Consider the following 14165-nt stretch of genomic DNA (forward strand, 5'->3'; position numbering starts at 1 on the left):
TTTTCTGCATACTGTAAAAATGCATTTAAGGTTAGAATCACAATTCAAACAGAACCCAAATCATTTGGTTGTTAGAATCATCCTTGAAGTAGACGTTAGTGAATGATTGATTGACACTATGTGGTTGCATCATGGCAAAAAGTGCTGAATCTTTTAGTTCATTTCTTTAGTTTAAGGGTCTCAACAATGCAGAAAGGGGGAGAAGGGGTAAGAAGAAGGGGGAGAGATTACAAGTGGGTTCTCCTCCAGGTGTGGAAACTACCTGCAGGTGTAAAAGCTGTGTTAGAGAGGCGGGAAGAAGGGAGTTAGAGAGATGGGGGAGAGAGGGAGGACAGGGGGTTAGAGAGATGAGGGAGGAAAGGGGGTTATAGAGATGGGGAGAGAGGGAGGAAAGGGGGTTAGAGAGATGAGGGAGGAAAGGGGGTTAGAGAGATGGGGAGAGAGGGAGGAAAGGGGGTTAGAGAGATGGGGAGAGAGGGAGGACAGGGGGTTAGAGAGATGGGGAGAGAGGGAGGACAGGGGGTTAGAGAGATGGGGGAGAGAGGGAGGACAGGGGGTTAGAGAGATGGGGAGAGAGGGAGGACAGGGGGTTAGAGAGATGGGGGAGAGAGGCGGGAAGAAGGGAGTTAGAGAGATGGGGAGAGAGGGAGGACAGGGGGTTAGAGAGATGGGGGAGAGAGGGAGGACAGGGGGTTAGAGAGATGGGGGAGAGAGGGAGGACAGGGGGTTAGAGAGATGGGGGAGAGAGGCGGGAAGAAGGGAGTTAGAGAGATGGTGGAGAGAGGGAGGACATGGGGTTAGAGAGATGGGGGAGAGAGATGGGGGAGAGAGGGAGGACAGGGGGTTAGAGAGATGGGGAGAGAGGGAGGAAAGGGGGTTAGAGAGATGGGGGAGAGAAGGAGGACAGGGAGTTAGAGAGATGGGGGAGAGAGGGAGGAAAGGGGGTAAGAGAGATGGGGGAGAGAGGGAGGACAGGGGGTTAGAGAGATGGGGGAGAGAGGGAGGACAGAGGGTTAGAGAGATGGGGGAGAGAGGGAGGACAGGGGGTTAGAGAGATGGGGGGAGATAGGGAGGAAAGGGGGTTAGAGAGATGGGGGAGAGAGGGGCATAGCAAACCTGGCAAGCCCAACCTCATGGTGACTCTCCTCGAGCCGCTGCAGTCTTCAGAGTAGGGGAGGAGAATGGGGGAGACAGTTGGAGAGAGTGAGGTTGGCGGGGGAAGGGAGTGAACCAGAGAGCAGAAAAGAGTGTAGCAAAGAAGAACAGGTTAACCTTCGAGGATTTGCCGCTGGTTGTCTTCTATTGGCTTGTTGATGTGTAACCAAGCCATTTATGTGCTATGTTGCTTATCAAATGTGTATTAAACCACAAAGAATGAGAGAGACTAGTTGCACAGTACAGGTACATCTGAACATGACTGGGCCTGTTATATAAACCCATCCTCGTGTATGGGGTATTAGATAGACATTAGAGAGGGAACAGGTACCTGCTGAAGGGGAAAGGCTGGGTGCCAGAACTAATTACCCAAAACACCCTGGGACAACAACGGAAACCAATTCCCTCGTCCCCCCCCCCTTCCCTCCCCAGTACCACCTCTCCCCCTCACGCCCACCCCATCTCTAACCACCTCCGAGCATATCACTGTCAGACTCAAGGTCTACCATCAAAGTCTACCCAATTCTCCCTGTTGTTTCATCCACACGTTTGGACATAGAGAGTTACAAATTGTAACAAACATAGACGCAATCGGTTTCATGGCATGTATGTGAAATGTACATCCAAACAGGAACGTGGAATGAGCGCAATATCAAAGGTATGAAGGGAAAATAACAACTCCTACCTCTTCTTTTTCTTCCTCTCTTTCTTCTTGAGTTTCTCCAGATCTTTCTTGGCCATTTCGATGATGTCAGAGGCCTCTCTCTCCGGGGCGAGTTGGGCTGGGGAGAAGGAGCCCCCGACCCCGTACAGGGATGAACGTGTGTTGGCACGGGACAGGGTTTTACGGAGGTTCTCATTCACTGCCTCACTCTCCAGAAGCTTGGCTCTGCAGGCACAAAACCAACGGTCAGAAGACTGTTGTGGGTCTCCAAAAACCAAAACCAAATGTCACAATACCCAATGCCTTCCTTTCTACAGACACATCATACTGTACATGTAAGAGACACGTCATGCATCATACCTGAGCTCCTCGATTTCTTTGATGTAGTTCTGGATCATATTTCCAATTTCCTCATTCCCCTCACCTGGAAGATAATCGAACATGAGCGCATTTTCAGCACTTTTTCCATAGACTTCAACGGAGCACTTCCTCTCCCACTAGCCTGGATTTTGAATCATGTAGGCGCAGTGTGAATGAGGCCCATTATTCCTGTCCCAGTACGTACCCACTTTGGCCAGAGCCTGGTTGGCCTGGTCACTGAGGTACTGTGTGAGTCTGGCCCTCTGAGCGTCAATGGTCTCCTGCATGGCCTTGACCCTGATCCTCAGGTTGCTGTTCTCTGTCTGCAGCATGCTGTTCTCGTGGACCATGTCGTTGATGCTCTCCATGCCGTCCTCCCCCACCATACGCTTGCCCTGAGACCAGAGAGAGACCAGAGGACTATGGTTATTATAGCAGATCACTATGGTAGATCAGTTAGGCAAATACACATTGGTATACCTCCCCTACCAGATGCTTGCCCTGCTCAGACCAGAGGGAACCAGAGAGATGAGTGTAGGTCATAGAGAAATATAGACTGAAATCCACACGGAATATCCCTCTGTTTCACTATTGTTTAGTTGGATTCCAGGCTACCAGAAATACAACCTCGATGGACATGTGCAGCCGCTAGTACGTTTTGACTTATATGGATCCATATAATGGTACAATTTACCATATGACCTGGAAAACAGGGCCTTTGTAATGATAGCCTAAAATAGCAACAAACAAACAACAATCTTCCTCTCTCTCTCTCTCTCTCGTGCACCCTCCATCCTCTCTTTCCTTCTCTTACCGTCTTGTACTCCATCAGTTCCATCTGGAGCCTGGCAATGTCAGTCCTGAGAGCTGATATCTGCTGGGAGGCCTTGTCCTGGTTCACCATCACCTTGTTCTTAATGTTCCTGGCTCGGTTAGCGTAGTTCAGGCAGCTCAGTGTCTCCATGAAGTCCCGGTCAGATGGGCTGATACACGCTATCATCACCGTTTGACTGGGGGGAGAGATGGAAGATGGACGGAATACCGACACAGGCAGTAGGCAGACGCACGGACAAAAATGAGACTACATTAGGAACTGAATAACTACACAGGCAGTGTTTTGATATCAATGTAGATCACTTTGTAAACTGCTTGGAAAAGCCGTACAGAATGAACGATTCTAATTTAGTCAAAAATATATAATTTTTCATATAGATGGTAATTAATTCACTCACTAGCATAAAGAAATTCCGGTTTTTAATGGGTCACTTTTAAAACATTGATATTCCAGTCAGCAGACCTTCGTTAGACAGATAATTCATTCATCCACAGAATAAAGCTTCTGGGAGAGGTTCTAGTGTTAAACCTCTATTGTATCTACATCTTCCAACACTGTTAGATACAGTGTCTTTGTGTGGTTCATGAGGACATACAGACCTGTTTCCTCCCAGAGAGTCCTGCAGTAGCCGGGTGAGTTTCGAGTCCCTGTAAGGCACGTGGGTGGACCTCTTACTCCTGTCCCCCAGAGCACTGATCACGTTACCCAGCGCAAGCTGCAGAGAGAGAGGAAAAAAACAGACCAAGGAGACATGAAGATGAGACGAGGTCCTTAAAAACGAGGCTTAAAACATCTGCATTCTATCAAAAATAAAGCATCAACTCCTTCCTTTAATGTGATGTTGAAATTCAGTTGTCGATCAAAGAGATGGCGGCAGACAGTGTTGGTAGAACGTCTGCAATATCTTTCTCAACCACCAGGAGGCTCCTTTTCCCATAGTTTCAAAGCTCTAGACAACAGGTGTATCATTGAAACAGTTCATGTCAGTCGTCCAAGAAGAGGACACGGCATCATCACTGTCCTGACTCTCTAAAACCTCCTAGTGCTGAGTAATCTATGACCTTTACAGGCACTGTTATAGCATCGGGAATGTTTAGGGTCAATTCCATTTCAAGCCAGTCAACTTGTGAAATAAATTGACCCAAACCAGGCACTGTGTGTACAACATCTTACTAACTATAGCATGCGTTATTTCCACAGTGAGAGTCTCACCAGTCCACAGTTGATGGAGATGCCTTCCTTGGCTCTATCCCCAGTAGCTCCTGTCCTCTTTAGTCTCTCGGACCCGGCCAGGTCCACAAAGTGAAACTTAGCCGTCAGCGTCTCAAACTCAGAGTTGATCTCAGAGGAGCCGTTGGCCAGACGGTTGTCTGTCTCACTGGACCCCTGAAGGAGGAGATGGGTATGGTGTATAAAACAAATAAGAGACTGTGGGGGAAAATACACCTGGTGATCGTGTTTATAATTCCATATCCTGGGCATGTGTATCGACGTTTCGGCTGTAGCATTGATTTAGGCCTACGGCAGAAACACAACTGGAGGTTTTCGTCTTCCATTATAGCTCTCAATGACCACACCAGTGGATAGGCCTGTCTGTATCTGTAGCAGCCTGTATATTGTTCATGTAATCAGCGGGCAGGGAGAGGAGGGTGACATCATGCCCAGCTGGTGTGTGTGTGTGTGAATTGGGAGCTATGTGGGGAGATATGCTGTGTGGGGAGCTGTGTCGCTGGCTGGGGAGCTGTGTGGGAGGCTTGGGCAACTTTGCATTTCACAGTCCTCTTGTTTATCAGCTGGAGTGTTCATTGATTATCTCATAAACACTAGGAAATTACATGCTATTAATGTGTATTTTCACAATTGGGAACGAACGAGTGGTTGTTTGTTACAGCCCCCAAATTAAATGGTAATGATTATGCAGCCTAATAGCCTTATAATCTTTATAATCGTAAAAGAATGACAGGGAAAACAGCTAAGTGAATATAGTACAGCTAGTGAAATAGACTGTCAAAAGCGTATCCTATCCTAGGCTTGGCTTTAGAGAGCTCCAGCCCACTGGTGCGATGCCACGTACACTGTCATCCGGAGCGCAGACTCTGACTTGGCACAGGTGGATGGTGAAGATGGCATGGGAGCGTGAGCTCTGGACATTCATCTGGGTGCTGGCCGTGGTACGGGACAGAGCGCCCAGCTTCAGACACTGCATCATCTGTACAGGGAGGGGGAGGGAGGGAGGGAGGGAGGAGGGGAGAGTTTAGAGTACACTGTATTCAAGAGATAAATTCTCTTTGACAATTCACATACACAAACAGGTTTAGGCTCACATCAATAACATATATTTAACCAATGACCTTAGGTACAGATTGGTGTTATTCTGCTTTAGGCTGCGATTGAGACTAACCTCTGCCTCGGAGGCGACCGTACGTGTGGTGACTCCCACAGTGTAGATGCCTCCGTTAGCGTCCTCGTGAATCTTGATGGTGGACTTCTGTCTCTTCCCATCCATGTCCCGCGTTGATTCAAACAGATCCAACACCTCCTCATTGTACAGCTGGGATAAGGGGGGAAAAGTGATAATTTTTCAAATAAAAAAACTATCCGATGAGCCAATACCCCAAAGCCAAATAACTGTGCATGGAAAACATCAGTAACTAAGTAATTTTGGTTATGGCAAGTATACTGCTTTATTAGTCTATGTTTTAATTTGTATATATTTTACATTTTTAAAAAGTTTTTTGTCATATCCAATTGGTAGTTACAGTCTTGTCCCATTGCTGCAACTCCCATACGGACTCGGGAGAGTCGAAGGTCGAGAGCCATGCGTCCTCCGAAACACAACCCGCCAAAAGGGCACAATGCACACAATGCACGCTTAACACGAAAGCCAGCCACACCAATGTGTTCGAGGAAACACCGTACAACTGGCGAACGAAGTCAGCGTGCATGCGCCCGGGCCCGCAACAGGTGTCGCTAGAGCGTGATGGGACAAGGACATCCCGGCCGGACAAACCCTCCCCTAAGCCGGACAACGCTGGGCCAATTGTGCGTCGCATCATGGGTCTCGCGGTCGCGGCCGGCTGCGACACGGCCCGAGATCTAACTCGGGAGGCCACTCTGAGGGAAGTCCTCAGAGTGCTCTGAGGGAAGGGAACAGGATATATTGAAGTAAGGAATAATGCCTTCCAGGGCCAATGAAACCTGCATCTCCAAGCTTCCTCATGTTGCAGAGCTAATGTGAGACTACAGAGAGAGATTGTGTTTCTGGTTCAAAAGTGTAACCTGTGTGGATTGAATACGGGTCTCCCGCTCACCAACCCCAACGGTCTTAACCAAATCACCTCAGCTCCAAAAACACATGCTTTCCATCACACATACCTCCAGGAACTGTGCGTTGATCTTGAACTCGGGTACAGGCTTGCCTTGCTCTGTGGCGGCCTGCCGTCGTTCCTCAATGCCCCTGAAGAGGTGCCCGACTGCCCGGGGAATGATGCCCAGCTCCTCCTCACAGATGTTCACATCAAACCCTGTGCCCATGGTGTAGGTCTTCCCCGAACCAGTCTGGGGGAGAGGGAGAAGAAGGGGAAGGACATGATAGGATCAATAACAAATGATATTGTTTTATTTATTTACTCACTTACATGACTTCAAACGTATTCAGACAGTCAGTGGGCCTAAGGTGCTGTTTCATGAATGCAGCACTCTAGAAGAAAAAGAAACTCACACCTACATGGAGAAACAGTCTATTTTCAATCCTCTCAAAAATGTTTTCTTGCCTAACATCATTATTTGGAAACGGTATATTGGTGATATTTTTGTTCTGTGGAGGGGTGATGCAAAACAGCTCCAGGCGTTCCATGCTTTTCTCAACTCCTGATCTGATCATTTGAGATTTACTATGTGTCACGGCTTCTAGGAGTAGTGGGTGGAGGAGTCAGGCGCAGAGAGCAGGGTTAGTTCAAACGTGGGTCTTTATTCCAGGAACAGAGTAACGGTCACGCCAAACACAAGGGTTACCCCCATCAGATACGATGTCTTTCGGCACCCGGTGTGCCGGAAGACGTGGGTAAATGGAGCCTCCGCAGTCTGTAGGGCCGTAGGGAGACCAGGCAATGGGAGGAGACGGCAGGACTTAGAGAACCGATCCACAACGACCAGAATGGTAGTGTTCCCCTGAGACGGGGGAAGATCGGTAAGAAAGTCCACCGACAGATGAGACCAGGGCCGGAACCGGGAGGGGCTGTAACATCCCTCTAGGCAGGTGCCTAGGTGCCTTACTCTGGGCGCACACCGAACAGGAGGAGACATAGAGCCTCACGCCCTTAGCTAAGGTGGGCCACCAGTATTTCCCCCTAAGACCCTGCACTGTCCTCGCAATCCCTGGATGACCTGAAGAGGGTAGTGTGTGAGCCGACCGAATCAATTGATTACGGACACCAAGCGGCACGTACCTGAGAGCGGTAGGACACTGTGAAGGCGCAGGTTCCAACCGCAACGCCCACTCGATGTCCGCGTCCACCTCCCATACCACCGGAGCCACCAGCCCAGAAGCTGAAAGGATGGGACTAGGATCGATGGACCGGTCCTCAGTGTCAGAGACGGGACAGCGCGTCGGCCTTGGTGTTGAGGGAACCTGGTCTATAAGAGATCGTGAATCTGAATCGGGTAAAGAACATGGCCCACCTAGCCTGACGCGGATTCAGTCTCCTCGCCGCCCGGATATACTCCAGATTGCGGTGGTCAGTCCAGATGAGGAAAGGGTGCTTAGCCCCCTCAAGTCAGTGTCTCCACACGTTCAGGGCTTTTACCATAGCTAGCAAGTCCCGGTCCCCCACATCATAGTTCCGCTCCGCCGGACCCAGCTTCTTAGAAAAGAAAGCGCAGGGGCGGAGCTTCGGTGGCGTGCCCGAGCGCTGTGACAGCACGGCTCCAACCCCAGCCTCGGACGCATCCACCTCCACTATGAATGCTACCTGGCCAAAACCCGGTAGTAATTGGCAAACCCTAAAAACCGCTGCACCTCCTTTACCGTGGTCGGTGTCGGTCAATTACGCACAGTGTTAACGCGGTCACACTCCATCACGACCCCCGAGGTGGAAATGCGATAACCCAGGAAGGAAACGGCTCGTTTGGAGAACATTTCTCAGCCTTGACGTATAGGTCATGCTCCAGCAGTCGACCAAGTACCTTGCGCACCAGGGAGACATGCAGGAGCCTCCTCCTCCGGTCCCCCAAGGTGCAGCCCCTCCCAACTCCACCGGAGTTGGAGCAGGAGGGCTGGGAGGTGGAACTGACAGGACCCTTTCTGAACGCCCGCGGGCAGCTAGCAGGTTGTCCAGCCGGATCGACAATTCTATGAGCTCGTTGAGGACGAGTGTGGTGTCCTGACAAGCTAGCTCCCTGTGGACGTCCTCCTGGAGGCTGCACCGGTAGTGGTCCATCAGGGCCCGGTCATTCCACCCAGCACCAGCAGCCAAGGTCCGGAACTACAAAGCAAAGTCTTGCGCGCTCCTCGTCTCCTGTCTGAGGTGAAACAGTCGCTCACCCGAACACGGCCCGAAAACGGCGGGTGAACTCCGGGTAGTGGTCCCGAGCAGAGTCTGGGCCATTCCAGACTGCATTGGCCCATTCCAGGGTGTGGAAAAGTCAGGCGCAGAGAGCAGGGTTAGTTCAAACGTGGGTCTTTATTCCAAACACAAGGGCGCATAAATAACCAAGTCCAACAAACAGGACGAAACCGTCCGGAAAAAGGAAACCACGTAAATCCACACACCATGAACAGAAAAACAAGCCCGCACAAAAACAGGCGGGCCTACCGGGTTTAAATAGCCCAAAACAAAACCCAAACAAGAAACAGGTGAAACTAATCAGACAAAACTAACTGAAACAGAAAAGGGGATCGGTGGCAGCTAGTAGGCCGGCGACGACGACCGCCGAGCGCCGCCCGAACAGGAAGAGGAACCATCTTCGGCGGGATTCGTGGCACTATGCAATCTGATACACGTCAAATCAGTTTCCTTGATCTTCTGATCCTGTGTGAAGATAATGTTCTATACACTGATCTTTACAGGAAACCTACTGATCGTAACAGTTTGTTGAGGGCTGATAGTTGTCACTCACTTCCCTTGAAAAATAGTTTGCCCTACAGCCAATTCTGTCGAATCAAAAGAATTTGCCAAAAAAGAATCCGATTTCGACAGAAATATGGCTGAGACGCAAAGAAAGTTCAAGGAGAGGGGCTACAAGAATGATCAGATTAATATTGCCATTGAGATAATTCAAAACAAAATGAGACATGACCTTTTTCAAGGTCAGTCTCGCAAAAAGACACATTCTTGTGTTCTAACTACTATTCAAAGCTTTCTGAACAAATTAAGGGAATTGTTCACAGACATTGGCACATTCTAAAATCCGATGATAGTCTCGGTAATGTGTTTTCTGACCTTCCCTTGGTCGTATTCTCGCGGGGCAGAAATCTCAGAGACCAATTGGTACACTCTGATTTACCACCCCAAGATATTCCTGAACAACGTCTATTTGCGCCCCTACTGGATGGAAACTACACATGTAATGGCTGTGCTCAATGCAATGGCACTTATACATGTAGATCCTTCAAACACCCTCAAACAGGGAAACAGATCCCAATCAAAGGTGTTATTACGTGCTCCACTGAGGCAGTTATGTATCTTAGAACTTGTCCTTGTGGTAAAAATGATGTGGGTAAAACAAAGCGCGAATTAAAAGTACGTATCTCAGAGCATCGTAGCACCATTAGGTGTAAGAACTTTACTTATCCAGTTGCGGCCCACTTCTTGGAGGCAGGCCACTCGATTTCGTCTCTGCGTTATATTGGCATCGAACATGTCACCCCCCCCAGGAAAGGGGGTGACCTTGATAATTTATTGTTAAAACGAGAGGCTGCCTGGATCTTTAACTTAAAGACCCTTGCTCCCCTCGGTCTCAACGTAGACTTTGCTCTGAAGCCATTCTTGTGATTATTGTGACTTTGCCATTGTAATTGTTTGTAAGCTTTTGTAGTCAAATGAATGTATGATCGTATGCTATCCATTTGTTGTTTGAATGCTGTTCTTTGTATGCCATTTTAATATTGGATAATTAACCAATGATATTAGGCCACTCTCGGCCATGATTACAAGCCCTGACAAAATGATTCTCCTGGACTGAAGCCTGCTCCTAATGCACAGGGCACAAACATTTGGGTTGGGGGCTTGGTTGTCATGGTGACTACCAACGGAATGTGACGCCGATTCACACGTCACCTGAAAGATACTCTGACAGTGGTGTGTGTGAATGTGTGTGGGTGTGTGTGTGTGCCCGTGCATTTTTGTGTGCATTTGCGTAGATGTCATGTGATTGTGTGTGCATGCATGCGTACATATAAATGGTTGTGTGTGTGAGTGTGCATGTGTATATGGGTCCGTGCGTGCGTGACCCGCTGTGTCCCCTGAATGAAAGTCTGACAGGGAGACAATGGGGCTGAGAAGAATGTAGCGGGTAGAGGGGAATGGACGGAGAGATTAAGAGGAGGAGGAGAGGAGTGAAAGGAGAGTTTGGCAGAGCTCCACTATAGAGCTTCAGTTCAGAGGAAGAAGTTGTGACAGAGGGAAATGCTAAAAGTACAAGAGAGAGAGACAGAGAGACAGAGAGAGAGAGATAGAGAGATAGAGAGAGAGAGAGAGACAGAGAGATAGAGAGAGAGAGAGACAGACAGAGAGAGAGAGAGCGAGAGACAGAGAGAGAGCGAGAGACAGAGAGAGAGCGAGAGACAGAGAGAGAGCGAGAGACAGAGAGAGAGCGAGCGAGTGAGAGAGAGAGAGAGAGAGAGAGAGAGAGAGAGAAGGATAGAGCGAGAGAGAGAGACGAAGATAAAGTGAAGGAGTTTGAGAGAGTGAGACAGACAGGCAGAGAGAGAGAGAGAGAGAGAGAGAGAGATAGTGAAAGAGAGCCTGATAGATAGATATGAACATGTACTGTAGAAAGTCAGTCACATGTGCTAATCTATCAAGCCAATAAAAACCCTGAGGTCGGTCCTGTTAGAACATGCCTGCCTTTGCTGAGTTGACTGTTTTCATGGCCTGTTTGCGTCTCTCTTCACATGAAACGAGATCTATTGAAGACTTGGAGCCTAACTGAGAACAGTTTCCAGCAGTGCTGTATCACTCACTGAGACACAGTTGTGAGGTTTGATAAATGGTGTTGCCACAGTCAATGTGAGTTTAGCGGAGTTACAGTATATCCCTCACTGAGTCACTGATAGGACTTTGATAAATGACTTTGTGTCATTTAAATGACATGTTCTGCTTGCTTACAGTAACAACACTGTTTTTGAATTCATCCGGCAAGGGACCAGAGACCACAGGGCTCGTGGTGGATTCCTGTGTGTGGCAGAGCCAAGCCATTTCCTTGGGTGTGGCCAGCATTGCACCGCATTGAGTCTGTAGGCAAATATGGTGTGTGTGCGTGTGTGTTTTTTCATGCATTTGTGCACGTGTGTATATGTATGCATTTGTGCATGTACGCCTCTGTGTGTGTGTGTGTGTGTGTGTGTGTGTGTGTGTGTGTGTCATGCAAATATCTGACCTGTCCATAGGCGAAGATGGTAGCGTTGTATCCCTCGAAGCATCCCTCGATCAGTTTCTCAGTGCAGTGTGTGTAGATGCTCTCCTGCTGGGAGTCCATGTCAAACACGTAGTCGTACGTGAACGCCTTGTCTTTACCCAGCATCACCTGGGGCTCAGCGGGCATACAGAACGTACAGATGTGACATCCCTCAATCTTCTCCCTCGCCAGCTGAGGACGAATCCTGAGAGAGGGCGAGAGAGATGTTGGGTTAGGGTTTGTAACTGTATAAAACATTTAACCTGAACAGACATACAGAAAAGGAGAGAGAGAGAGAGAGAGAGAGAGAGAGAGAGAGAAAGACAGAGAGAGAGAGAGGGAGAGAGAGAGAGATTATCACGGAGATGCTATGTGTGTTTGGTTTCCTTCGACGTCTTCTTAATTGCTGAGGGTTAAATTTGAGGCACGGAAAAAACATGATCGCATAACAGTTAGTCACTGCATAACATTCCACCCTTCCATAGACGTTGATATCTTCACTTGTGGCATGTCATCAGACGAGGCATGGGAACGTTATCCAATATCGTAGTGTCACTAAACCCGATGCAAGTACTTATTCTGATGTGTTGACATATTGACCTGTGGTATGCAGGGATGTGGCATGCAGCAGGTACACATAGAGTCCTTATAGCTCCTTGACAAAACCTCAAGGGCAAAGCTTTGAGTTTGCCTCAAGGGCAAGCAGAGTTTGAATGGAGAAAGTTTGATAAGCAGAGTTTGAATGGAGAAAGATTGATAAGCAGAGTTTGAATGGAGAAAGTTTGATAAGCAGAGTTTGAATGGAGAAAGATTGATAAGCAGAGTTTGAATGGAGAAAGTTTGATAAGCAGAGTTTGAAAGTTGCATGTCGAGTATGATTCAGGGCTATGGGTGACTTTTAGACATTAAGTTAACCACCTAACCCTGTTTTCCCCGGTATGTAACGTGTGAGTGCTTTATTGCTTCTATAAAACGGTTACTGTGCTACATACATTAGATCTGTTGTTCCAGTCAGTAGTAATATGAGTATGATTCACTAATCTGTTTTTCTAGGGGCCTGTTGAATCCCCTGGTAATACCATGGGGTATTCAGTATCTGGGGACTGGAGCGTGTGTGCATACCTGCGTGTTTGTATGTGTGCCTGCGTGCGTGCATACCTGCGCGTGTGTGTATGCGTGCGTGCGTATGTGTGTCTGTGTGATTCTCCTCACGCTGCCAGCACACTCCACCACTCTGCCCCTATACAGAGGCCCTCAGTGTTCGAGCCTGGGCTCAGAGAGGAGTGGAAGCTGTGGAGCTACACTAGGTAAACAGTCACACCCTGCCTTGCAATTCCCCCATACACGCTGCCCTTGCGCCTGTCATATTTCAGATGTCTAGCTCATCACAAAACTCACTGGACAAATGTCACCGGATTTCAACTGAATTCAAATGGGAAAAATTCAGAAAGCTTGATGGAAGACTACTGTAAGTAAATGTACCACTTGTGTTAGGCAGCCTGTAATTGTCTTAATAAGGGCGGTATTGTGATTGGAGTCAGGATACAGTACACACTTACACACACACACACACACACTTACACACACACACACACTTATACACACACACACACACACACACACACACACACACACACACACACACACACACACACAACTGTGGTATTGTGCCCCAGTGACATCAGATCCTGGCTATTTAGCATCCTCTCTCTGGGATTACACAGAGAATGAGAAGAGGGGACAAAGCGAGGGAGGGATAGATGAGAGGAGAGGAGGAAGAGAAGAGGGGGAGAGGAGGCTGCATTACCTGTAATGTTACACCTCTAGATCATCATCTGGGTCATAACTTCCTTCTGTATTTGCTGCAGAGTATTTCAGTATTTCAGTATTGCTGCTGCCTCAACAGGTAGGCTAGTTGTTGACTAGTCCATTACTGATCTCTTTGTTCATGTTCCTGCAGAACACCCCTCTGACAGACCTCTATTTGACATGTTTTAGAGGTTTGGGGGAGTCAGGGGGAATCCATAGTTAATCCCTTTGGCCCGCTTCCTAAAACAGGACAGAACCATCACTGTTCTCCACCAAAACAAAGATAATACACATCACTGCTTACCACTCGTTAAGTAACAATAATGCTACGGAAATACTACAAGTGAGAATGCTGGGCCAGCCAAATATGAGATCAAAGATACTAGATAATACACAGCACTGAGATTACGTTCAACAGCATTTAACTTGGTGCCAAATGTCCCTACATGAGGAAAGAGTTCAGTGCAGTTTGAATCACATCATTGGCCTGATTGATTGTGATGAGAGCATCCCAGCCAAGGTGGTGACGCAAGACAACCAGTCAAACAGTCCTCCTTCTGTGTGTGTGTCTAGGACTCCAGCCTTGTCTGCGACAACTCCCAGTGTCTCCAATACACAAACAGACCCCCCCCCCCCCCCCCCCTCTCAATCCCAGTCCAGACACTAGCGATAATTTACTAATTAGAGAAGGATATAAGATACTGGAGAGAATCAATATATTGATTT

The 14165-nt window shown here is 48.3% G+C and overlaps 1 protein-coding gene across 8 annotated transcripts in view; it reads right to left on the reverse strand.

The window, feature by feature from the left end:
• The window catches only part of LOC110490171 (kinesin-like protein KIF21A), a 41719-nt gene that overhangs the window by 14858 nt on the left and 12696 nt on the right, over window positions 1–14165 (reverse strand). For 5 of the 8 annotated variants that reach the window (XM_021563399.2, XM_036944463.1, XM_036944462.1 and 2 more), the window contains exons 2-12: window positions 11613–11835; window positions 6390–6572; window positions 5416–5565; window positions 5089–5223; window positions 4227–4400; window positions 3614–3729; window positions 2994–3189; window positions 2385–2574; window positions 2180–2243; window positions 1841–2044; window positions 1117–1161 (exon numbers count right to left, since the gene is read on the reverse strand). In XM_021563399.2, coding sequence (XP_021419074.2) covers window positions 1117–1161; window positions 1841–2044; window positions 2180–2243; window positions 2385–2574; window positions 2994–3189; window positions 3614–3729; window positions 4227–4400; window positions 5089–5223; window positions 5416–5565; window positions 6390–6572; window positions 11613–11835 — 1680 coding nt within the window. The remainder of the gene's footprint in view (window positions 1–1116; window positions 1162–1840; window positions 2045–2179; window positions 2244–2384; window positions 2575–2993; window positions 3190–3613; window positions 3730–4226; window positions 4401–5088; window positions 5224–5415; window positions 5566–6389; window positions 6573–11612; window positions 11836–14165) is intronic. The other 3 variants (XM_021563402.2, XM_021563401.2, XM_036944464.1) reach the window with 1 other exon arrangement.

Source organism: Oncorhynchus mykiss, chromosome 15 (genome assembly GCF_013265735.2).
Source record: "Oncorhynchus mykiss isolate Arlee chromosome 15, USDA_OmykA_1.1, whole genome shotgun sequence".
Taxonomy (NCBI): Eukaryota; Metazoa; Chordata; class Actinopteri; order Salmoniformes; family Salmonidae; genus Oncorhynchus; species Oncorhynchus mykiss.